Source organism: Mesoplodon densirostris, chromosome 11 (genome assembly GCF_025265405.1).
Source record: "Mesoplodon densirostris isolate mMesDen1 chromosome 11, mMesDen1 primary haplotype, whole genome shotgun sequence".
Classification (NCBI taxonomy): Eukaryota; Metazoa; Chordata; class Mammalia; order Artiodactyla; family Ziphiidae; genus Mesoplodon; species Mesoplodon densirostris.
Genome location: NC_082671.1, coordinates 87,549,923 through 87,575,997, shown reverse-complemented (window position 1 = coordinate 87,575,997; position 26,075 = coordinate 87,549,923). Strand labels below are relative to the sequence as shown.

The following is a 26,075-nucleotide window of genomic DNA, read 5'->3' as shown; positions in this document are numbered from 1 at the left end:
TCACATACTGATGCTTTAGGCATGCTCAGGGCCAGCTTATAAATACTCCATTCAGTGATATATCTTAACACAAATTTTGCATTAGTGAAAAGAAACGGGCAAAATCTACCTCTCGCCATTCAATTTGTCAGACGTTGAAGACCAAAAGAGAATGTTCCGTCAGTTTTAATTTTTAAATACGATTGTCACATTGGGAAAAATGAAATAAACACAGTAAAATAAACTGTACAAAGGCAAAGTAGAATAACAAAAAATATTTTACTAAAACATAAGATTTACAGAAGTTTCCAGACAAGCCATACAAAATGGTCACAAGCTTTTTCTTGAAGGGAGGATTCTACACTTGACAGCAAAGTCACAATGTTATTAGTGAGGGCTGTGATGTTTGTTTAATGTTCCCATTTTGGTTCAAACAATCAAGCTTGTCCATCTACAGTGTCTAAATAAAGTTAGACTTGGCTAGAGAGCATATTCTAAAGAACTGGTTAGCTGCTTTTAACCAATGCAATTAGATCACCATAAAAAGGGGGAAGGAGCCCATAAAATTAAAATAAAACTACCTTCCCCCCCCACCAAAAAAAATAATAATAACAAAGAAAAACACCCACACCCCTGCAGCTAACCCTGACAACTAACTTCATTCACAGTGCTTTACACTCAAACCATGATGGGGAAATGAATAAAAGCAGAGAAGGGCCACTGCTTTTAAACATTTCGCAACAATCCAGATGACACTTCTAGCCTCTGCTCATGCTTTACAACAGTGAATCAGGACAAGACATAGATTTGCTAATGTGCATTTAATCACCAAAGGACTGAAGATGTCTGGGCTTTTATTCTGTAATGTTTCTAAGACTGTGTCCATTAAATGCAAACAAAAAAGGAAGAAGTCTTGGCAGAACAGGAGAAGTGATGCACACTCGATGATCGGATCGATTTAAATATTATTCATGGCATATAGCCTAGTCCATGCTCTAGCTGTAGACAAAAACAAGCACGCAATTATTACTTTACTTACTTCAATATGTTCCTTTCCAAACTCTATAAAAAGTAAACAAACAGTATTAAGTTAATTATGGAAACAGCATGCTGTAATCCCTTAAATTCATGCCATTTTCTATAATCTGGATCAGGGCAGAAAGATTGTCTATATGTCTAATTACCAAAACACTACAATAGAATTTTAAAGTTCTACAAAATTCAACAGGATGAAAAGAGCTGTCTTCTTTTGTCTCCTTCATTTCTAGATGTATAATGCTCCTCATTAATTATGTTAAAATCTGTAGCAAGAAGCTTACTGATTTCCAACTCCCTAACTAAAAACTGACACATAGTTTAGTTTAATCAAACAGATTGCAAGAACAGCTCAAAGAAGCTTAAAGGTCTTCCATTATCTTTAAGTATTGCTAGATGAATGGCAGGCACTCAGGTATTTGTTAAATCATGTGTAGTTATGCAAGAGTCCAAGATCTCCAATTACAGGTCCTCTTTGAATTTGGGAGTCATGTAGCAGGCTATAAGATGGCGTCTGAACATCTTTTGTTAAGAGGTTATTTACATACTATAAGAAAGATCTGATTTTTTCCTTTTAATGTATTTTTCTTTTTCTTGTTAAGACTCTAAACGATGTTTTTTTTTTTTTTTTTTTGCTGTACGCGGGCCTCTCACTGCTGTGGCCTCTCCCGTTGTGGAGCACAGGCTCCGGACACACAGGCTCCGCGGCCATGGCTCGCGGGCCCAGCCGCTCCGCGGCATGTGGGATCTTCCGGGATAGGGGCACGAACCCGTGTCCCCTGCATTGGCAGGCGGACTCTCAACCACTGCGCCACCAGGGAAGCCCTCTAAACGATGTTTTTAAAACGGTGGTACAGGGGAATTCCCTGGCGGTCTAGTGGTTAGGACTCGGTGCTCTCACTGCCCAGGAGATCTTAGGCCCAGGAACTAAGATCTGGCAAGCTGAGCACAGTGCAGCCCCCGCCCACCCCACCCCACCCCCAAAAAAGGTACAGGTTGTTTTTTAAAGTGGAAGTGGTGTGAAGGAGAATGAATATTAAATACCTGTTTCTATGGCTTGGGCTTCGTTGGTCTTCCACTGCTCCGCTACATCATTTGCTAATGGATCATCTGGATTGGGAGCACTTAACAAAGCCTGGATCGATAGCAGAACTGTGCGGATCTGCAGTGCTGGGGACCACTTATCTATGAAGGCAACAGGCCCAGAAAGACCAAGCATGAAAAAAACAGCCACAGAACTGCTGCATTTCCCTCCTACAGAGTTCTGTGGTCTTTATATTATATAAGGTAAGATTACAATATTCAGATTCTCAAAAGGGAATGCTTAAGAGAAAAAGGAGAAATCTTAATAGCATATAATGATAAAGATAACACTTACCTTTCAAAATATCTAAACATATTCTTCCCAACTTGTCTACATTAGGATGATAAATTTTGGTCATGAAACGTACTTTAGGGGCTGCCATTGGGTATTCTTCTGGAAGGAATAGTTCAAGTTTAAAAGTCCCTCCCTCAAAGGGGGAATCCTGAGGGCCAGCAATGACCACATGAAAATAACGGGCGTTGCTCTCATCTGGTTCTGCTTTAATGCCGGGAACTGGCTCTGCCAGCAAACGCTGGGTTTCCTACAACAGAAAAACATAACACATTTGTGAAACAAATACCATTTTGCTAAACACAAAAATAAAAGTTAGAAAATTGGGCCTCCCTGGTGGCGCAGTGGTTGAGAGTCCGCCTGCCGATGCAGGGGATACGGGTTCGTGCCCCGGTCTGGGAGGATCCCATATGCCGCGGAGCGGCTGGGCCCGTGAGCCATGGCCGCTGGGCCTGCGCATCTGGAGCCTGTGCTCCGCAACGGGAGAGGCCACAACAGTGAGAGGCCCACATAACGCAAAAAGGAAAAAAAAAAAAAAAAAAAAAAAAGTTAGAAAATTTATCTCTTGGAATTGGACATAAAAGAACCTCTCCAATCTCCCAAATGTTTTTTATTTAGCTTAATAAAATGCAAAGTTCAAAGGAAAAAACATAAATAATCACAATCAGCTGAAAGCAACTGCAAGCAAATACTGATGACATCATATACAATTCCAGCTACAAATGTCTACAAATATATTGAGAATAAAATTAGACTAATAAAACTGATCTTATACTCAAGGAAAAGAGGAAAAAAAAACCCACTAGAATTACTACATAGGTAAGGTTAACTTGCTCTGTTTAAACTTTACCAAAATCAAGCTGTTTAAAAAGTAAAATTAGTTTTTAAAGCCACTGAAAATCTCCCCTCTGCAAAATATAATGGAACAAAATAAGTACAAGTGCCTAGGCACTTAAACAGGGCTAGAGAAATATACACAACCACACCCGATTAGTCTCTAAAATTGACAACGACTCAAATGGACCCTTCCTGCTCCCTCAGCAATCATATCATTAGTTCTCTTTTCCATCTTTCTCCCTCTCTCCTAAATAACTGTAATATCCTTCCTCCTCTCTGTTCAAACCTCCAATATCTCCATCCACATCCTCACTTTTGGCTGATAACTCTGCTTTGTATTTCACAAGAAAATAGAAACCTCCTTAAGTTCCCACTGTAGCATTTGTATACCAACCCGCATGTGTGTGCCCGTGTGTTCTCCTGTACTAAGGATGAAATGGCTGTCACTCTGGCTAAGACCAACCTCTCCTCTAGATCTTATCTCCTTTTCACCTACTCAAGGACATTGCTCTAGCATCGCTTTCCTCTCTTGAATCATCAGTTTCCCCTCTTTATTGGATCTTTCCCCAAACTGTACAAACTTACTGTAATTTCTCCCCCCAAAAAGGAGAAAATGACCTTGACCTGACTCTCCCCCACCAGCTACTGCCCCATTGCTTTGCTCCTCTTTTAAAGTTATCTATACTTGCATGTCTTCAATTTCTCTCTTCCTCTCCTATCTTGAACACAACTCTCCAATCAGGCTCTAGCCACCAACCTGCTTGTTGAGGTCATCAATCATTCCCACATGGTAAAATCAAATGGCTAACGCTTAATCTTCATCTTAATTGACTTGAACACAACGTCTTACCCAGCTGGTCTGCCCTCTGCTTGGTCTGCAAGGCTTCATCCAGCTTCTTGCAGCCACACTCTCCTGACTCTCTTCCTACTTGTAAGGCAGCAGTTTCTTCCCACCTCCCCAATACTCCAATATTGAAGTGCGCCAGGGCTCTGTCCTAGGTCTTCTACTCTGCCTACACACTTCCAGAGTGATCGCATCCAGTCCAGTGAATTTAAATACTCAATCCACTCCATATATGAAGCCCCAAGAGCATATCCTGCACAGATATCTCCCTGAATCATGCCTCTTCTATCCATAACTGTCTGCTCGACAGCTGCTCTTAAATGTCTAATACGCATCCCAAATTTAGCATAACCTTTCCCCACGCTCAACCTGCTCCTCCTCAAAGCCTTCCTCATGTCAGTTAACCAGAAATCCATCCTTCCAACTGACCCACCTTTTCCTTCATACCCCACCCATCTAACCTGATAAGTAAACGTTGTTGGCTTGAACTTCGAAATCTACCCGGAATTGGACAGGAGCCTCCTCACTCCACTGCTACACTTCTGATCCAAGCCACCGCCAGCTCTCACCTGGCAGACTGCAACAGCCAACTAACTTGTTCTACCTGCTTCCGACCCTCAACCCCCATCTGTATTCCACAGAACATTTAAAAATCAAAGTCCTTATAATGCCCCCCAAAGAAGCTTTACATGATCCCCTCATTCCACCTATCTCTTAGCCATCTTCGGCTATGCTTCTGCCACCCTATCCCCCCTCCTCATCTGCTTTGTTCCAGCCAGACTAGCTTCTCTGTAGTTCTTCAACCTGCGAGGCATACTCCTCCCTCAGGTGCTTTGTGCGCACTTTTCTTCCCCCAACTTTCTATAGAGCTCACCCACCCAGTTCCCAAGATCTCCATTCAAATGTGTTTTCTCAGTGAAGCCTCCATAATTGAATCTGCAAACCCCACTCCACCCTATCCCACACCCTCCCCCTCTATCCCTGCTCCCTGCCCCCCACCAACTGTATCTCCAGGGCCTCCGAACATATTACATCTCACTTGTTTTGTTTGGAATGTAAGTAACACAGAAGGGGAGATTTGGGTTTATTTATTGCTATATCCTCAGCATTTGGATCAGTGCCTGGCACCATAGATGTTCAGTAAATATCTTACTGATTTATGAATCTAATGTTACAAAGAACGAAGAATAAACGATCAGAAATTTCATCTTTAACGTTAATGTTATTCAAAGCAGGATGAGCACATCACAAGAAGAAAAAGAATCCACTCAGGTGTGGGAAGGAATAATCTAATTTATATATATAAATTATTTAGCCAGAAAAATGTTAATATTCAATATACAAACTGACAATAATAGTACATGTAGTTTTATATATTAGTAATATATTTTCAACACTTTGAATACGTATGTGTAGTCAAAAACATTTAGAACACTGCAGTATTTAAGCTTTTAGGTATGAAAATCAATGAATGAGAATATTGTATTCACACTGCCTTCACTTAAAAAAAGTATACACCTTACACTACTTCACTCTACAGCCTGCAGTGCATATACTAAAAAAAGATTTCTCTGTTGGCATGGTTATATATGGAAATAGTCACAAGATGCAGATACAAAATCAAATCCTTTCCCAAAATGTGTTAAACTTATTTAAAGTAATGCTTTTAGTACTTCAATTCAAGACTAGTTTGTTTTGTTTTGTTTTAATCATGGCAATGCAAGGGCAAATCAAAAACTGAAATGCTATATACTACTTTCAGCAAAATATTCTTTAGATTCAAACAAAGTAAAGCATTTTTGGAGCATTAAAAATCTCGAGGCAATAAAGAAGCCTCCCATCTTGGGAAGTCCTCCAACATGTAACTAGAACAAAAGAGAAAAAGTAAAGATATAAGGATGAACAGCAGGCATGAAGGAATGAGAAAAGAAGTGGATGGTAAAATTCCTTGAATTTTGACTCCTCACCTCCATCCTCCTTTGGTTTTACCCCAGGTCTTCATATTTTTAGAAAGCCATAAAGAGAGAGACTGGGGGGGAAAAGAGCAAGCTGGGGTCCAAGAGCCCCAAAACATCATTCCCTGGTTACACGAAATAGTAGCTCTATTCAAAGCTATAAAAAGCTTCCAGAAGGGCCTCCAAGATCACATCCCAAAATAGCTTCAAAATCACTCTCTGTAGACATTGTCAGAGGCAGAGAGGGCATTCTCCTCATCTTCAGTTCACCCTCAAAATCAGTCTTATTTAAAGAACGTACATATTAAACATCATGTGGCCTGATCAAGTATCAGATTTAATCGGAACACATTCTAGAATAAGCTCTTGGGTATGGAAAACTTTTTGAAATAGTTTTTATATGCTCTCAAGTCCTAACGGATTTTGATATAATGAATAGATGCATAATTATTTGACGACACAGCACTGATTTCCCAAACCCACAGCATAAATTACAGGAGGAAATAAAGAATAAAATCCAAACCAAATGGAACAACTCTCTCCCACAGAAGTTGTCGATTTTTTTTCCCTAAAAAGGCAAAAAACTGGGTAGGAAATAAAATCCTTCCTGCTACTACTCTCACACATGGTTAACTGTGAAACACGTTCTAGTTTTATCCTATCCTCTGGTAGAAAGACAGTGAAGTATTCAAGTCTAGAAATAAGGGGTTCAAATTACTAGTGCATTGCTTAACTACAGTTTTGAGCAAGTATTTTACATTGCTCTGAGCCTCAGCTTCCTCATCTATATAGTTAACATTACCTCTCATGCAGAGGTGCTATGAAGAGCAAATGAGATAACATTGTAAAAGGACCTGGCAAATGAAGTCACATAAGAAGGCCACAGTCACATTATAGCCAACTCAAAAAGAATCTAGGGGCCTCCCTGGAGGCGCAATGGTTGAGAGTCCACCTGTCGATGCAGGGGACGCGGGTTCGTGCCCCGGTCCGGGAAGATCCCACATGCCGCGGAGCGGCTGGGCCCGTGAGCCATGGCCGCTGAGCCTGCGCTCCGCAACAGGAGAGGCCACAACAGTGAGAGGCCCACGTACTGCAAAAAAAAGAAAAAAAAAAGAATCTAGGGTAAGAACAAAGCACAGTAACAAGTCTCAAGATTTATTAAATAACAGTGTTTGTTTTTAAAGAAAACAATAACCTTCAGTTGCATTTTGTGATCCTATTTGTTTAGAAGCAATCCTGGGACTGAATCCCAGGTAGAACTTAGGTTAGGCCATGCAGAATAGAAAGTAATGTAGACTAGTTTAGAAAATTGGTTACAAAAAGTAGAAAAGGAAGTACATAAAAGGAGAATATGAATTTAAGTAGAACAAGATTAGGTCGCAAGGAAACTATGTCACCTTATAGAATGTATATAGCAGTTCATGCTACAAATACTTTAATGGATTTAAATAACATCAAATTGATCTGATTATCAATAGATCTATTGGGACTCAAAGAGCAAATCCCAGAATAACACCACAGTAATGACAACACTTGACATTCAATCAACTAAACTCCATTAACTAGGACTTTTCCCATTTTTAGATTCAGTAATAATTTGTGTGCACTATGAAACAATGTAAGGTCTTACAAATTTTAAGGCAATGAATTATGTACAGTAAAATTTTAGATAATAAACCACTCTTAGAAAAAGAGTGCTAATTTTCATGTAGGAAAAGCTGTCTCACTTATTAACTGTATATACCCCCTACACATTATATCTAAAGCAATTAGGTTTTTCCCCATTTAGAATATTCTCTGAAACACAGAACTGCAATTGTGGATCTTTTAGCTGATCTCGCCTAAGATCTGACTATACTCAATAACTCTATCAGGGACTCCCCTGGTGGCACAGTGGTTAAGAATCTGCGTGCCAATGCAGGGGACACGGGTTCGATCCCTGGTCCAGGAGGATCCTACATGCCGTGGAGCAACTAAGCCCATGCGCCACAACTACTGAACCTGCGCCCTAGAGCCCTCGAGCCACAATTACTGAGCCCACGTGCTGCAACCACTGAAGCTCACGCGCCTAGAGCCCGTGCTCCGCAACAAGAGAAGCCACGACAATGAGAAGCCCGCGCACGGCAACAAAGAGTAGCCCCCGCTCGCCGCAACTAGAGGAAGCCCACACACAGCAGCGAAGACCCAACGCAGTCAAAAATAAATTAATAATAAAAAAAAAAGAGTTCGCATGCTGCAACTAAAGATCCTGCACACAGCAGCGAAGATCCCGCGTGCTGCAACTGAGACCCAGTGCAGCCAAATAAATAATAAAATTAATTAATTTTTTAAAAAGTAGTGTGGTAAAAAGAAAAAGGTAAAATTAATTTTAATATTTTATTTAACCCAATATATTCATAATAGCATTTCAACACGTAACCAATGTAAAAATTACTGATGTATTTTATAATCTTTTTTCATAATGAGTATTCAAAATCCAGTGTGTAATTTATACTTAGGGCACATATCAATTTGAACTAGACACTTTTCAACTGCAATCTCTACATGGGACTGGTAGCTACCATATAGGACAGTGAAACACAGGACAATCCTGTTATGTGATGATTTGACTTACAGGTCATTAAGAATAATTTAACTTACTTCATATAGTGAGTAAAATTTGGTAGAGAAATTTTAAAGCATCACTATATTCCCCTCAAAAAATTCTTTATGAAAAGTAACGTCAGGGAATTCCTTGGCAGTTCAGTGGTTAGGACTCGGGGCTTTTCACTGCCAAGGGTGCAGGTTTGATCCCTGGTCGGCGAACTAAGATCCTGTAAGCCTCACAGCACGGCCAAAAACAAACAAACAAAAGTAATGTCAGAACATCTGAATCACCAATGATGGGAATGTGTGTTACTGTTTTTACAGTCACCAGATTGTGTTTGAAAATGATTTGTAGCAATTAAAAAAAAAACACTGCATGGAGAAAAATTAATTCAAACAAGGCAAGTTCACAATGAAATAAGGGTTAATCGGTGAGAAATAATTTTAATTTTTATGGTCCACACTACCCTCTAGTGGACATAAGACATCATCTACTTATATCAACCCCTTTTCCTTGGCAAATGAAAAATCTGACAATCATAAAAGTTAATTATTTTACCCTAATTCACTGTTTTTTAAAATGCTTATCCTAAAGTTAGATGAGAATAATAATTCTAAAGGCACACCCTCCTCCTCCTTTTTCTCCCTCTACTCCCATACCCTTAAATCTCATCATTTCTTAGGTGGTACACTCAGAGATGGAAAAATGGAGGTAACTGTTTCAAAGGCTCTGAATACCAAGATATCACTTGGTTGAAAAGCTTTATTTCCGGTCAGACCGATAAGTAACAGTTAAGAAAGTACTCCTGTGTTCCACTTGGAGTAACACCCAATAGATAGGGTGGGATGACTTGGGCAAGAAATCTCTCCATTCTAATTTTTCTCCCCAACCCAAGAGCAGATCAATACTTCTGTGAAGTTCAGTGAAAAGGAATGGAGACTTAGGAGCCAGAGAAGGACTGTTCAAAGGCTAAGTATATCCAACCAACTTATTTCTCAGGTCTGAATTTGTCTGGAAGCATCTCCCTATACTTCCAGTTTCCTGCGCATTAATACCTCCACTCCTCTTACTATAACTAGCACAATAACTTGGTTTACTTGTCAGACCCTACACTATTGGAAGATGGGAACTCCAGCTAGCAAATGGTGGTGGTAAGTGCTAAATAAAGGCTTCTTCCAGGAGTAAATGCATGCACACTCAGGTCCCACACAGAGCTGATGAAAAGGATTACTATACCCGCTGTCAGTTAGTAACTTCTACCCCAGGAACGGCATGTACGATTATTCCAATCAGTGACAATGGACAAAAATCTGAAAATCCTACTCACAAACTGTGCATCCAACAGGGAAAACTATTAGGCTGAACTCCTTGACTTCCTTGTCTACTACCCCCCCAATTCTTTTGCCCCCTAAACACATCAGGTTATGTTGCAGTCTGTTTCTTTTCCCCCCGCATCACTAGCCTGTAAATTCCATAAGGTCAGGGACTCTGTGCAATTATCAAGCAATGTTCCCAGATCAGCAGAGAATCTATAGAAGCTCAAGGAATTAAAAAAAAACTAGGTCAAATACCGATCTAAGTGCTTTAAATGTATTACTAACTCATTTAATCCTCAGACCCATTTTACAAATGAGGAACTAAGAGTGAACACTTAACAGTATAACCAAAGCTAGCAAGTGACAGAGCCAGGTTTGAAACCCAGGCTGTTGGGCTCTACTCACTGTAGCTTCAGAGCCTGTTTTCTTAATCTCAATGGTAAATAGAAAGACAAGTAATACAAACAGTGTAAATATCAAATGTTTGGCAGGACAATAAATAGCACAGAAGTTAAGGAAGGGCTTCATAATCCTGAGGAAGTGCTTCATGAAAAAGGTAAATTAAGCCATGTCACTTATTTTTTTCTTTTGGGATTGTCAACTGAAGAAGTATATAGTCTTACTAAGATAAATAGGGTAGGAAAAAAATCTGCTATATTTGATTTAAAAATTGGTATAGGGGCTTCCCTGGTGGCGCACTGGTTAAGAATCTGCCTGCCAATGCAGGGGACACGGGTTCGAGCCCTGGTCTGGGAAGATCCCACATGCCGCGGAGCAACTAAGCCCGTGAGCCACAACTACTGAGCCTGCGCATCTGGAGCCTGTGCTCCGCAACAAGAAAGGCCGCGACAGTGAGAGGCCCGCGCACCGCGATGAAGAGTGGGCCCCGCTCGCCGCAACTGGAGAAAGCCCTCGCACAGAAATGAAGACCCAACACAGTCAATAAATAAATAAATAAATAAATATAAATTTATTTAAAAAAAATTGGTATAGACCAATTCTTGCATTCTTTTTTAAATTTTAATAATGGTTTTTAAATTTTATTTATTTATTTTTGGTTGCGTTGGGTCTTCATTGCTGTGCGTGGGCTTTTGACCATTTTGACCCAAACTATCTGTTATATGGTAAGCTATTCTGTCTCTGATATTACAAAAACCATTATGCTCTGAAATGTTCTGTGACTTTGAAATATGAACTTACTAACAAATGTATTAATTCCTTATTTTGCTCGTGGTATCGTGGCATCAACTAACTCTAAGTAAAACAGAGTCCCTTGCCTCCTCCCACCCCAGGAATTTATTTCAATGTGAGTATAAATATACATAAAAGTCAGGGGTTTTTTTAAACATCTTTGTTGGAGTGTAATTGATTTACAATGTTGTGTTAGTTTCTGCTGTATAACAAAGTGAATCAGCTATATGTATACATATATGCCCATATCCCCTCCCTCTTGCATCTCCCTCCCACCCTCCCTATCCCACCCCTCTAGGTGGTCACAAAGCACCGAGCTGATCTCCCTGTGCTATGCAACTGCTTCCCACTGGCTATCTATTTTACATTTGGTAGTGTTTATAGGTCAAGGCTACTCTCTCACTTCGTCCCAGCTTACCCTTCCCCCTCCCAAAAGTCAGTTTTTGGAAGATGCGTTTTAGAATGGGTATCTCAAGGTCTTAGAGTAGGTACAGGTGTGAGTTAGGGACACTATATGAACAACAGGACTAGACTGGGGGTATATTTTTTCTTGGCTATTTCTAAAGACACTTTAAAAGTTTTCTGGAAAGACAGAAACTTTACATCTCCATCTTTTTTTCCCTTTGTTTTTTTTTTTTTTTTTGAAAGATTTCTAAATATTGGCATCACAGTTAAAGACAGTATCAACTACTCCTTTATATAGCACTCATGAAATTCTTGGTGGTAAAAATGTCCTTTGAATACCCAGCACTGTAATTAGTAGACTGATAGAAGTTATGTTTCCCCATTTCTCTTGGTTTCTTATTTGATGATGCCATAACACTTCATGGCTTGAAATGACTTTAGCACCAGCTCAAAAAATAAAAATAAGTCCTTAGTGATTTGAATACTTTAACTGTCCATCTTAATGAATTCTGTGTCTTAGGAATGATATCTTAGACCTCTGAATGAAGAGAGGACCTAATAACTTAGTAACACTTCATCAGTGGGATTGCTATTGTGCCAAGGTACTTAAGGCACTGTTAATAAACCCATTAAAAAAAAACTTGCATATTTAAGATTCAGGTAGGGAGTGTGTAACTTAGCAGGTGGGGAAGGGAAAGTCTTCTGAATTCATCCTGAATGGAAACAGGGAAAAATTTTAAATGCCGGTTCCTGTATGGTGAACACTAATTATGAGTGATACATTAGCAAAAACCAGTGAATACGTACTTTTTAAAAAATTCATCTTTAGTTAGAAATGATCTAGATTGTGGGTTTCTTTCTTTCTCAAAGTTTTAACTCATTGTTTGAAGTTGATAATTCATTTTAAGGCCCTTATGTGTGAGTTTAGACAGTTGTCTATAAATCTATCCACTATTAAGCAATGGTAAAAATTCCCCATTCGTTCATACCTTTCCCTCCTCTTCCTTAGAGCAATGTTCAGGTTGGGAGCTTAAGAAGAATGCGAGGGACTTCCCTGGTGGTGCAGTGGTTAAGAATCGTCTGCCAATGCAGGGGACACGGGTTCGAGCCCTGGTCTGGGAAGATCCACATGCCGCGGAGCAACTAAGCCTGTGCGCCACAACTACTGAGCCCGCACGCCAAGAGCCCATGCTCTGCAACAGGAGAAGCCACCACAATGAGAAGCCTGCACACTGCAATGAAGAGAAGTGCCCACTCACCACTACTAGAGAAAGCCAGCACGCAGCAATGGAGACCCAATGCAACCATAAATAAATAAATAAATATTTTAAAAAACATAACCATTATATAATTTAAAAAAAAAGAATGCGAAAATTTGAAGTAACTGTTGTAGAAAATAGAAAAACTTATCTATGGTCACACAGAAGGACTGTCTGGCAGCAGAAGGCAAAATGAGGTTCGTAGTAGACATTTGTCATTGCTTTTGGCTACCCAACAGCTAGAACACCCTTTTTTGGGAAGCACACTCCCCAGCCTTCATGGATCCTCACCTCCCTCAACAGAAGCTTTAGTATTATTTCCTAACTCTCTTGCAACCTAGCATGTGAGACCTAGGCTCAGTCAAAAACCTGTGCATCAGAAGTTAAGAAATAAGGATCCATTCTGGAGAGAACAGCAGTAGTTACCTCTAGACAGCCAAGTGCAGCCTCCTGTACTTGGCATCAGAAATCACACTGTAGTGTGTGTCGCATGCAATGCCCACAGTGAAGTCCGTGATGTGAGTCTGAGCCTTGTTCCTGACTGTCTCTCTCTTTGGCGCTCCTAAAGACTGTGTTAGATATCTCATAACTCAAAAAATACTACTGCAGATTAAAATAGCCAAAGTTGGCTTCCATTGTTTGCTGAAAACAAAGTCTAAATTAGACAGAAAAGAAAGTGAAGGAAAGGTTAACAGCTAATAGACTGGGGACTTCCCTGGTGGAGCAGTGGTTAAGAATCCACCTGCCAGGGCTTCCCTGGTGGCACAGTGGTTGAGAGTCCGCCTGCCGATGCATGGGACATGGGTTCGTGCCCCGGTCCGGGAAGATCCCACATGCTGCAGAGCGGCTGGGCCCGTGAGCCATGGCCGCTGAGCCTGCGCGTCCGGAGCCTGTGCTCCGCAACAGGAGAGCCCACAGCAGTGAGAAGCCCGTGTACCGCAAAAAAAAAAAAAAAAAAAAAAAATCCACCTGCCAATGCAGGGGACACAGGTTCAATCCCTGGTCCAGGAAGATCCCACATGCCGTGAAGCAACTAAGCCCGAGCGCCACAACTACTGAGCTTGTGCTCTAGAGCCTGCCAGCCACAACTATTGAGCCTGCGTACTGCAACTACTGAAGCCCACGTGCCTAGAGCCCATGCTCCACAAGACAAGCCACCACAATGAGAAGCCCGTGCACCACAATGAAGAGTAGCCCCCCAGGCTTCTCTGGTGGCGCAGTGGTTGAGAGTCCGCCTGCCGATGCAGGGGACATGGGTTTGTGCCCCGGTCTGGGAAGATCCCACATGCCGCGGAGTGGGCTGGGCCCGTGAGCCATGGCCGCTGAGCCTGCACTTCCGGAGCCTGTGCTCCACGACGGGAGAGGCCACAACAGGGAGAGGCCACAACAGTGAGAGGCCCGCCTAACGCAAAAAAAAAAAAAAAAGAGTAGCCCCCGCTCGCTGCAACTAGAGAAAGCCTGCGCACGCAACAAAGACCCAACACAGCCAAAAATAAAAATAAAATTAATTAATTTAAAAAAAAAAAGCTAATAGACTGTGGGTAAAATGAAGAGGCTAAGAAGGAGCTACCTCTTTGGAATTAAATGGGGCCAAAGGAGGAGAGCCCTGAAGCTGGCTAATTTCTTTATCAAAGAACTTCTACCTAGTTTAGGAGCCTTTAAAGACGGAGCTAATTTACGTTAGAGAGCTAACTTCAACCAGGCATCCTGGTGTACCTACTAGGGAAAAAACTTTAGAGCTAGGAATCTGAACTTAATCCCAGTTCTAATTGTACTAAATTGTTATACAACCATGCAAACTCTTTTACCTCCCGAATCTACTAAAATTTAGTCCCTTGAACATTTCAAAGGTTCTCTCTAGCACTAAACTTGGCTAAACATTTTATTATTGGAATGGGTTAAATCTTACTGCTATATGCTTCCTTCTACTGGACGGTCCCTTTTTGTAATACACTTTATCCTTGTAATTACTGTTCAGTACTCACTATTTCATCTTCCCTGTTGAGGGAAGGGATATAAATGAATATACTGTATCCCCAGTATCTATGACAATACTTAATACCTAAATAAGGAAGAAATTTGTTGCGAATGATACCTGCTTTTCCCCCCAAGTTTATTTCACCTGCTCATTAAAGAAAAATACATACGAAATCAACTTAAAATCGCTCTATTCCTAATAACCAAAATCCGGTTAATATTCCAGTACATTTGTATTTGTTCTGACAAAGACAAAAGTCCTTAAAAACAGTTTAACGTGTTTACACTTTTTCACTTATTATGTACCTGCACTTTATAGATAATCGATATTCTTTGCAAACCATATGACATAAACAGGCACTTATCCTGGCCTACCAGCTAGTGGCTACACTTCTACAACTACTATATATTATTTATTCAATCCTTTTCCTTGATTACTAGTTATTTCAGGTTTCAAATGTGGCAATCACACAAAATTTAAGTGCTAAATTCCTGATGACTCCACTAATAGGAAAGGCCTCTGTTGATATTAACACACAAGAAAACAGATGGAAGCTCAGCAGTCGAAATTTTCAGTGAGGCAAACAAAAACAAGTTACAGTTGGTCCAGATTTGAATTCTCAATCCATCTGTGTCACTGACATAATTTTGTCCAAAATCCAAACCACCAGAAAGGAAAAATTAAGTTTTTTTCACACTCTGCATGCAACTGTGTGATAAATTAGGAAGCAATCCGATATTAGGGTCTGTCTCCCCCAAATAAGCATCCTTTAACAAGTCTGCCACACTGCACAGCTCCAAGAGAGGACCATTCACATCACAGTCTGCATGAATAACACCCCTTGAAGTTTGTGCAGTGCAAAATCCTAAATACTCTGGATTAAAATAAAACTTCAGTTTAGCGCCTGTAAAAATAAAGTTTAGTATTGTCTAACACATGGAAAATTGACTCCATATATGGTAATTCTAATAAAATCAAAATATTTTATTTATCCCAAACATCCCATTTCCCTACCCATTGTTGACAAATGGGTGTTCACTATGCTTTAAAAATCTATGCCCCATGGAACTTCCTTGATGGCACAGCGGTTAAGAATCCGCCTGCCAATGCAGGGGACATGGGTTTGATCCCTGGTCCAGGAAGATCTCACATGCCGCAGAGCAACTAAGCCCATTCACCACAACTACTGAGGTCTGTGCTCTAGAGCCCGCGGACTACAACTACTGAGCCCATGCACCACAACTACTGAGCCCGTGCGCCGCAACTACTGAAGCCCGTGCGCTCTAGGGCCTGCGTGCCACAACGACTGAGCCCGCGTGCTGCAACTACTGAAGCCCGCACGCCTAGAGCCCATGCTCCGCAACATGAGAAGCCACCTCAATGAGAAGCCTGCACACCGCAACGAAGAGTAGCCCCAACTCGCCCCAACTAGAGAAAGCCTGTGCACAGCAACAAAGACCCAATGCAGCCCCAAAAAAAGAAAAAATCTATGCCCCATTTCAGAGTTATGTTTAATATTATCTACCTTGTTGAACAAATAGGAAATGACAATCACAGGTTTCCCACACAAAAGACGTTCATTCTTCTTAGACTTACAGTGAGGCAGTATCTTTGCAAAATCAGAACACAGTAGTGAGCAGTATTAAATAAGGGTCACAATTACATTAGGCTGTTCTATGCAGTCCAACTCTCCCAACCACCCTAGAGCAAGAGTAGTATATTAAGCAGATAAAGAAACAGAGAGGTCAAGTGAGGATGTCCACGCTAGTATTTGGCAGAGCTAGAAATCAAGCCCAGAGAGCCTGGCCCCAGATTCTGTACTCCTTCCACACATAACCACACATCTCCACATACACAAAATCCTTTTGCTCTTGAGAATTAGGAAGTAGACTTAAGCCATTTAAGCCATAAAACATTATTTTGCCCACAAAGCAGCATTTCTACAATTTTGAAAGTCAACTGTCAGTTAAGACGTAAGCAACTGACTAAATGCTACTGAATATTGTTGGAAAGCAGGGGTACCTTCTGTAGAAGGCCATCCCTTAGGCAATTCACCACCCTACTGTTGGTCTCCCAGCTATACCAGTTCCTATAGGTCAAGGCCCAGGTCTAATGTTTGCAGTCCCAATGCTGAGCACCACACCGTGTCTCACATTCTGTACCAGCTGAATGAACAGATCTAACTACTACTGACTGGGTAAAGGGGGATCCAAGAACTTCCAAAAATGGTAGGCCCAAGGCTTTAAGGAGTCAGATGGTGGCTGTATATGGCTGGAGCATGCGGAAAAAAAAAAAAAAAAAAAGGACTTTTTAAAAATTCCAAACCCAATCTTCACAAACTATTTCAAACTTTTTGCTCAAAAGCTTTGGCCTTGGTACCTTCCCTACAGGTTGTGCACTTAAAGGACCAAATACTAAGCACCAGAGATAGCAAGCTTAAGTTTCTCTAGCCCCTTTAGCAACTCTGAAGATCCAATAGTCATCTTCCTCAACTTTAATAATGATCATTTGCTCAGTACTAACTGGTTGACATATTAAAGATTCAGTTCTCTACCTCAAGGTTTTTGGAAGAATTTGGAATGAAATTGCTCAAGAAACCAAATTAACATGAGGTTAAGGATTTTAATATTTCAAAGACTATCAATTTGGTTGAAAGTTAAGTAATCTTAAGAGATCCAGCTGCAGTATAACTTAGTACATATAATATTTTTTATTCTTCTGTGATTTCATATGATTATTTTGTCCTATGCTACTGAGCCACAGGAGAAAATGACCACGACAACTCAGATTTTAATATAACTGAAATAAGCACAAATTTACATACTAAGGCAGAAGTATTATATGATACAGCACCTGTGTACAGTAATACTGGTCAAATTCATCCACTTCATGTGGATAGCCTGAGTCTCTGAAACAATGCAACCATACATCTTAAAGAATATGAATGCTAGACTTAGGGCTTGCTGGCAATGTGAGCTAATATATTATGTAAAAATACGTCTGGGGCCTCCCTGGTGGCGCAGTGGTTGGGAGTCCGCCTGCCGATGCGGGGGACGCGGGTTCGTGCCCCGATCCCGGAGGATCCCACGTGCCGCGGAGCGGCTGGGCCCGCGAGCCATGGCCGCGGGGCCTGTGTGTCCGGAGCCTGTGCTCCGCAACGGGAGAGGCCACAGCAGTGAGAGGCCCGCGTACAGCAAAAAAAAAAAAAATACGTCTGAACAACAACAACAAAAAAAACAAGCTACAGAATCATAAAATAACTGATTTAAATTGTCCAAATAAACAATGGCTTCTTTGAGGAAAGGAATCACCTGAAAGTGGAGACACTTTTCAGTGAGTACCCCGCTTTGCTGAATTCTGTAACATGTGCAAGACCAAAAAAAAAAAAAAAGTTTTTAAATAAAATCATCTAAAGAAATTGTGCATTTTGAGTAACCCTATTTTGAAAGTAACAATGTCTCATTATCAAGACAATCCTTAAAACTCAGAATAGTCAAAGATGAAAAAAACAATGCTATTTAGTGCTGTGGAGAAAACTGGATCTCATACACTTGGCTGGTGGGACTACACGCTGGCCCAACCTCTAAGAATTCCACCTCTTGGAACCTATCCTAAAGAAAAACTGTGGATGTGCTCAAAAGTACACCTCCAGGGCTTCCCTGGTGGCGCAGTGGTTGAGAGTCTGCCTGCCTATGCAGGGGACACGGGTTCGTGCCCCAGTCGGGGAAGATCCCACATGCCGCGGGGCGGCTGGGCCCGTGAGCCATGGCCACTGAGCCTGCGCGTCCGGAGCCTGTGCTCCGCAACGGGAGAGGCCACAACAGAAAAAAAAAAAAAAAAAGGAAAAAGTACACCTCCAGAAATAACGATCACAACAAAGAAAAAAGATACTGTAAATGTTTAACAGTGTAGAAAAATATTCCTTCTATATAAAGTGAAAACACACTTCAAAACAGTATGATCTTTTAATTTAAGTGCTGTGCTGGGGTGATGGAATGTTCTAAATCTTAACTGAGATGGGTTTCACAGCTGTATACCTTTGTCAAAACTCAAGTTGTACACTTAAAATGAGTGTGTAACGGTATGCAAATTGCACATTAATAAAGTTGATTTAAAAGAAAAAAAAGGACAGTATGCACCGTGCCTCAAGCTTACTGAGGGAAGGAACTGGGTCCTAATTTAGGGAAACAGGGTTCTTTATTCACCTGAGTAATTGCCAGGATTTGGGGGCAAAAGCTACGCAGTTTGACCAGGCCTTAGAGAATCTGAGCAGTGGAGCAATGCAAGTGGAGAGAAATGAGAAGAGAAGAAAAAACCGAGAGCCAACAAGGTGAGTTACACCATTTGCTGCTAAACTCCTAACTCAATAAAAATCACTAAACTTGCAAAACGCTTTGCAACTAATGGATTCTTGTCTCAGTTAATAGCATGTACAATCCCAGAACCACACAGACAAAAGGAAACTTCAAGACCTTAATCTAGGGCTTCCCTGGTGGCGCAGTGGTTGAGAGTCCGCCTGCCGATGCAGGGGACGCGGGTTCGTGCCCCGGTCTGGGAGAATCCCACATGCCGTGGAGCGGCTGGGCCCGTGAGCCATGGCTGCTGAGCCTGCGCGTCGGGAGCCTGTGCTCCGCAACGGGAGAGGCCACAACAGTGAGAGGCCCGCGTACTGCAAAAAAAAAAAAAAAAAAAAAAAGACCTTAAGCTACTAATAAATGGCCAAACTTTGGGCAGGACATTAGACTTTCAGAGCCTAAAGAACTGGAGAGCTAGATAAATTTAGTTAAAACTCCCATGTGCAGGGACTGACAACTGGATTAATCCCTAAAATTGAGTTGGATGTTCACATACATTGTTTCATTTAATTCTCAGAAATGCGCACAGAAGCCTATCCAGTAGAAGTCCACTCTAGAGTCAAGGGCTCTTTTCACACATCACAGTTAGAGCCTGGAATTCTCAGCATCCAGCAGTGCTCACACCTCTGCCTTCATGTTAGGTGAATAACAAAGAGTTTATAACTAAAAGGTGTAAAGAGAAAATATGTCTCTTAACTTGCTCTGGCAGTATATGAAGCACTGTCCTTAGGGCTAATGCAGAGTCAAAGGCAGGTGGAACTTGTCCCCCTTGGCATTTTCTCTCTTTAATCCCCATTTGAAGGCATGCAGTTCTGTCTTTCCTGAGATTTGATGGCTGGCCAAATAAAGTGGAGGATTCCAGTGATTTGGTACAAAGGCATTTCTCTGTAGTATATAATACTTACAAAAAAAAAAAACCCCAACAAATCAAAACAAATACACAAATTTTTAAAAACTGTATAAATTCCTAATTCTGTAGGACTAAAGTCAAGCCAAATGCTGCCACATCTCAAGAGCTTCTTGCCCTTCCCTATCATGGGCTGCACCAGACGGTCAGGCAGCTTTCTATGTTTAAAACGTCTATACTGGGGACTTCCCTGGTGGCAGAGTGGTTAGCAATCTGCCTGCCAATGCAGGGGACACAGGTTCAAAGCCCTGGTCCGGGAAGACTCCACATGCCGCGGAGAAACTAAGCCGTGCACCACAGCTACTGAGCCTATGTGCTGCAACTACTGAAGCCCACGCACCTAGAGCCTGTGCTCCACAACAAGAGAAGTCACCGCAATGAGAAGCCCACGCACCTCAACGAAAAGTAGTCCCCGCTCGCCCCAAGTACAGAAAGTCCACACGGAGCAATGAAGACCCAACACAGCCAATAAATAAATAAATAAATAAATAAATTTTTAAAAATTAAAAAAGAAACCAAAACCCTCTACACTGGGAAATTTATATCTGTGCCAGATGTAAAGTAAGTATCTCTCACTTATCCTTCTATACTTTGTGATTCTGGAGGTGGGACTCTGCAAACCACATTTCTGCTCTGCCAGGGGCTCCCTGTTAAACTCTGCAGATGAGGTGGGCAGTGCCAAAGCTGCTAGAGGGGACTTGCCTCTTCCAGGCTTCTTGTCCACCTGAAGTGCCTGTGAGCATCACCCAACATCCCTGCAGCAATTCATCCAATTCGCAGTTTATCCCACACTGAGAGAGCCAGTTTGTCAGAGCACCTCTCCCCGCACCGCCCCACCGGCTCCCCCACCAGAGGGCGAGACTCTCTTCAGAGTTCTGGATCCCAGCTAGGGCTCCTTCTCTCAAGTTTCTAAATTCTAATAACTTCAACTTTTTCTCTTCGTTTCTCCCCCCCACCAGACTTAGGAGACGTAGCTGCTTCCTACAGCTGCTACCTCCACAATACCTTAAAGTTCTCTTTTCATCTTTCGGTCACCTAAGTAACAACTTGACATATGTGACAGCTCCCAGGTGTTCACAGACCGCCAGAGTAAGGGTCAGCCCGGCCGCCTGCACTCCACCTAGTACCACCCCACCCCTCGGGCCCTCCACTCAGCAAAAGACACCAAAGACAGCTGGGAAGCAGGAGGGAGGCTGTGCCAGTTAAGGAAATGACACGTCTAGAGGGAGCCCACACAAGCATCTTGGCCCACAGATGTCTGGGAGCCTTTCCACTTGACACAGGCAAAAGCCACAGTGCCCAGATCCAACAACTAGAAAATAATCAAATTCGGGATTCAAAGGTGATTTATTGGTATCAAAGTGAGTTTCACAGAAGTCAGGACCAACCCTACACTAAATAAAAGCCACCTTGCCTCGCCTTTCAAAGCAGAGGATCTCAGCTAGATGCTCTTTAGAGAACAATCTGATAATGTGCTCTAAGTAAGCCACACCCAAGTGTGAATGACCCAACAGAATTTCACAATCATGGGAGAATTCTGAGACTCCCAACCACTATCCAACCAACTTCTCCCCAACCGTACTTCTCCAGTACCCTGATAAAAGATTTAAAGTCTCGGGCTTCCCTGGTGGTGCAGTGGTTGAGAATCTGCCTGCCAGTGTAGGGGACACGGGTTCGAGCCCTGGTCTGGGAAGATCCCACATGCCACACTACTGAGCCTGCGTGTCTGGAGTCTGTGCTCCGCAACAAGAGAGGCCCGTGCACTGCGATGAAGAGTGGCCCCTGCTCGCCGCAACTAGAGAAAGCCCTCGCACAGAAACGAAGACCCAACACAGCCAAAAATAAATAAATAAATTTATTTTTTTAAAAAAAGATTTAAAGTCCAGCAATTCTGCACACGGCTTGGTAATACTTTGAGGCAACAATTTCACATATGTGGGCATCAAATGAATCTAAAGTAAAAGGTAAGCTGCACAAATCAAGATTAAGGAAAGTGATCTTCCTGCCAGAGGATATAAATAACGTTTCTCAGTCTCTCTCACTTCCATTATAAAGCTTTTTCAGTGGATGTGAGAACAATAAGACTCTTGATACTGAGCAAAATGGGCAAGATTTCTGTAGTTCACAATCACATTTTTGTTTTCCAACAGAAGTTATATGATTAACTCTGTGATATAAATAAGAGAGACTAACTAGTATGATAATGTCAACACCTACAATTTTATAATTACAAGGTGAATCTTTGGACTTGGAAAGCATCATCTGGGGCTTTAAAAAATACTATCTTCATACAATCTTCTTTTTTTTTTAATGAATGTTAGTGTGTTTCTATACTACCCCTCTCCTCCTGCTCCAGCCATACACTGGCTTTCATTTTACTAAAATCAAATATGTGAATTAAATCATTCTACTACACATGCCAGCTAATGGCAAAATGAAGTAGCTGATATGTACCAAGCAGAAAAAATTATCTTGAGTATTTGTTTTAGTCTGCCATAAACAATAGAGGGACCTGTCAACAATCAGTACAAGGAACACAGTAGATATTCAGTGTACTCACTAATACTCGTAATGTTTAAAATATTAACATACATTGGTCGTAATTTACATAAATACATAACCCCAATTGGCTTAATGATTCAACCAAAGAAATAAAGTAGCGGGACTTCCCTGGTGGCGCAGTGGTCAAGAATCCGCCTGCCAATGCAGGGGACACGGGTTCGAGCCCTGGTCCACGAAGATCCCACATGCCGTGGAGCAACTAAGCCCGTGCACCACAACTACTGAGCCTGCACTCTAGAGCCCTCGAGCCACAACTACCGAGCCCATGTGCCGCAACCACTGAAGCCCACGCACCTAGAGCCCGTGCTCCTCAGCAAGAGAAGCCACTGCAATGAGAAGCCCGTGCGCTGCAACGAAGAGTAGCCCCTGCTAACCGCAACTAGAGAAAGCCCATGCGCAGCAACGAAGACCCAACGCAGCCAAAATAAATAAATTAATTAATTTAATTTATAAAAAAAGAAAAAAATTGGGCCTCCCTGGTGGCGCAAGTGGTTGAGAGTCCGCCTGCCGATGCAGGGGATACGGGTTCGTGCCCCGGTCTGGGAGGATCCCATATGCTGCGGAGCGGCTGGGCCCGTGAGCCATGGCCGCTGAGCCTGTGCGTCCGGAGCCTGCGCGTCCGGAGCCTGTGCTCCGCAACGGGGGAGGCCACAACAGTGAGAGGCCCGCATACCGCAAAAAAAAAAAAAAAAAAAAAGAAAAAAATAAAGTAGCACTTTGCAGTAAAGAAGTGTATGTGTGCACTCTTAAAATATTAAAATTGCTGTAACTTATGCACTCTTAAAATATTAAAGGGCTTCCCTGGTGGCGCAGTGGTTGAGAGTCCGCCTGCCGATGCAGGGGACACTGGTTCGTGCCCCGGTCCGGGAAGATCCCACATGCCACGAAGTGGCTGGGCCTGTGAGCCATGGCCGCTGAGCCTGTGAGCCATGGCCGCTGAACCTGGGCGTCCGGAGCCTGTGCTCCGCAACGGGAGAGGCCACAACAGTGAGAGGCCCGCTACCGCAAAAAAATATATATATATATATTAAAATTGCTATAACTTGATTACTCACAAGAGGGAACACATGCAAGTTCTACTTTCTTTTTTCATTATAGTGGACCTAAATATCTGCATTTTTACATCCACACCTGAGGGGCTTAGGGAGTGAAAGCCTGCTGAGTAGGACTGGGTTCTTGGCTATCAGAGTCCCACTGCATACTAATACAGTAAAATCTGCTAGTGAAATCCCTACAACAAACGGAGATGACATTGGACTTCTCCAACTCCTATGTTTATGGCCCTGTTACAACTAAACCACTATTATCAATTAAGCAGTAGAAAACAAAAGGCTAGTGTGTATGTATGGGAACCATGAGGGCAAGGGTATACAGGCTTTTTAAAAAAGTATACATGGCGCTTAAAACCCTGACCCAAGGAGTGTCAAATATTTTATTTTTCTGACGTCTACAAAGAGCAAATTAAAATATCTTTTCACCAGTTTTTAAAAAAGAATGAAATCTTGCCATTTGTAACAATGTGGATGAACCCAAAAGACATAATGCTAAGTGAGATAAGCTAGACACAAAGACAAATAGGCATGTCACTTATGTGCAGAACCTTATAAAAAAAAAAAAAAAGTCAAACTCAAAATAACAGAGATTAGAAAGGTGGTTACCAGAGTCTGGAAGGTGAAGGGAAAGGGAAGATATTGATCAAAGGATACAAGCTTTCAGTTAGAAGATGGAGACCTAATGTATAGCATGCTGACCATAGTTAATAGTAATGTATTATATACTTGAAATTTGCTAAGAGATCTGTAAACCACCAGAACAAAAGAGATCTCTCTGACCATCAGAACAAAAACAACAAAGGTAAGTAAGTATGGAAAGTGACAGATAATGTTAGTTTGTGGTAATCATTTCACAATGTATATATATATCAAAACATCACCTTGTACACCTTAAATACACACAATTTTTATTTGTCAAAAGTTAAAAAAGGGCTTCCCTGGTGGCGCAGTGGTTGAGAGTCCACCTGCCTATGCAGGGGACACGGGTTCGTGCCCTGGTACAGGAAGATCCCACATGCCGTGGAGAGGCTGGGCCCATGAGCCATGGCCGCTGAGCCTGCGCGTCCGGAGCCTGTGCTCCGCAACGGGAGAGGCCACAACAGTGAGAGGCCCACGTACCGCAAAAAAAAAAAAAAAAAGTTAAAAAAAGTTTTTTTCACTATGATGACTCAATTAACAATAGGACCAACATTTGTTTCCTAGAGTGCCTTTACAGGATTTCAGAAAATAGAGCAAATGAGTTAAATTTTATCCTTGATTTTCTTTTCATGCAGAATATAGTATTTCTAGTTTCTGTACCACAACATACTTCATACTAGGAACATAAGCAAGATGATTACAGTCAAGATTGTCTCAGAAGGAGAAAAAAAACCCAATCCCAACGAACACAGAGTGCTGGGCAGTCACATTTCATACAAAGGATGTTCCCTTGCCAACATGGCATAATTCAAAAGTTGGAAAATACATCATTTTAACTGGTGAACACCATCAGTATCAGAGGCTGTATAGGAGAGGGGAGACAGGGAAGGAGATGGCAATGAATTAAGATGAAAAGACCAGGTTGTGAAAAAGCCTTGCATATGCCAAGTTAAGGAATCTGAACTCTAGCCTGAACACAGTAGAGAGTAACATGATCACATTGGGTGTTTTTAGAATAATGTGGCAATGTGGAAAATGAAGAGAGAAAGAGAGGAAACAGCACGTGTGTGTGTGTATGTGTGAGAGTGAAGACAGATTTGTTCTCCGATTACTGCAAAAACGTGCAGAAGAGGGTAAGAGTCTGAGAGGATGGGAGACAGGAATGGGTTAGAAGGACAGGCATTTCTAAGGTTCGGTCGGCTTATGATTGAATGTCTAAGAGAGAAGAGCGGGGAGGAGAGAAGAGGAAACAGAAGTAAATTGTAGGCAACTGGGTAATGTTAATGAATAAAGAAAAGAAACACCAGAGGTACTAATGCATGGGAGGGGGAGACAGCAAAATGAATACAGTCCACTGTAAAATAAAGTTGATTTTAAAATGTCTGCAAGACATCTAAGTGGAGATAAAAAGTAGGCACCTGGAGAGACCTGAAACTCACCACTAGATTTTGGAATCATTGATCAATGCTGACTGCAGCCAAGAAAATGAATAAATGTGTTCAGGAGAATATACAATGAGAAAAGGTCCAAGGTCTGAACCCCAGGAGAACATGAACATTTAAAGGCTTTAAAACTATCATAGGGCTTCCCTGGTGGCGCAGTGGTTGAGAGTCCGCCTGCCGATGCAGGGGACACGGGTTCGTGCCCCGGTCTGGGAAGATCCCACATGCCACGGAGCGGCTGGGCCCATGAGCCATGGCCGCTGAGCCTGCGCAGCTGGAGCCTGTGCTCCGCAACGGGAGAGGCCACAACAGTGAGAGGCCTGCGTAACGCAAAAAAAAAAAAAAATAATTAATTAA

At 41.9% G+C, this 26,075-nt stretch overlaps 1 protein-coding gene across 1 annotated transcript in view; it reads right to left on the bottom strand.

The window, feature by feature from the left end:
- Positions 1 to 239: 239 nt before the first annotated feature.
- Positions 240 to 26,075, bottom strand: part of UBE2N (ubiquitin conjugating enzyme E2 N) — a 36,027-nt gene continuing 10,191 nt past the window's right edge. Inside the window, exons 2-4 of the mRNA XM_060113359.1 lie at positions 2,393 to 2,639; positions 2,059 to 2,199; positions 240 to 978 (exon numbers count right to left, since the gene is read on the bottom strand). Of these exons, the coding sequence (XP_059969342.1) occupies positions 938 to 978; positions 2,059 to 2,199; positions 2,393 to 2,639 (429 nt within the window). The 3' untranslated portion in view covers positions 240 to 937. The remainder of the gene's footprint in view (positions 979 to 2,058; positions 2,200 to 2,392; positions 2,640 to 26,075) is intronic.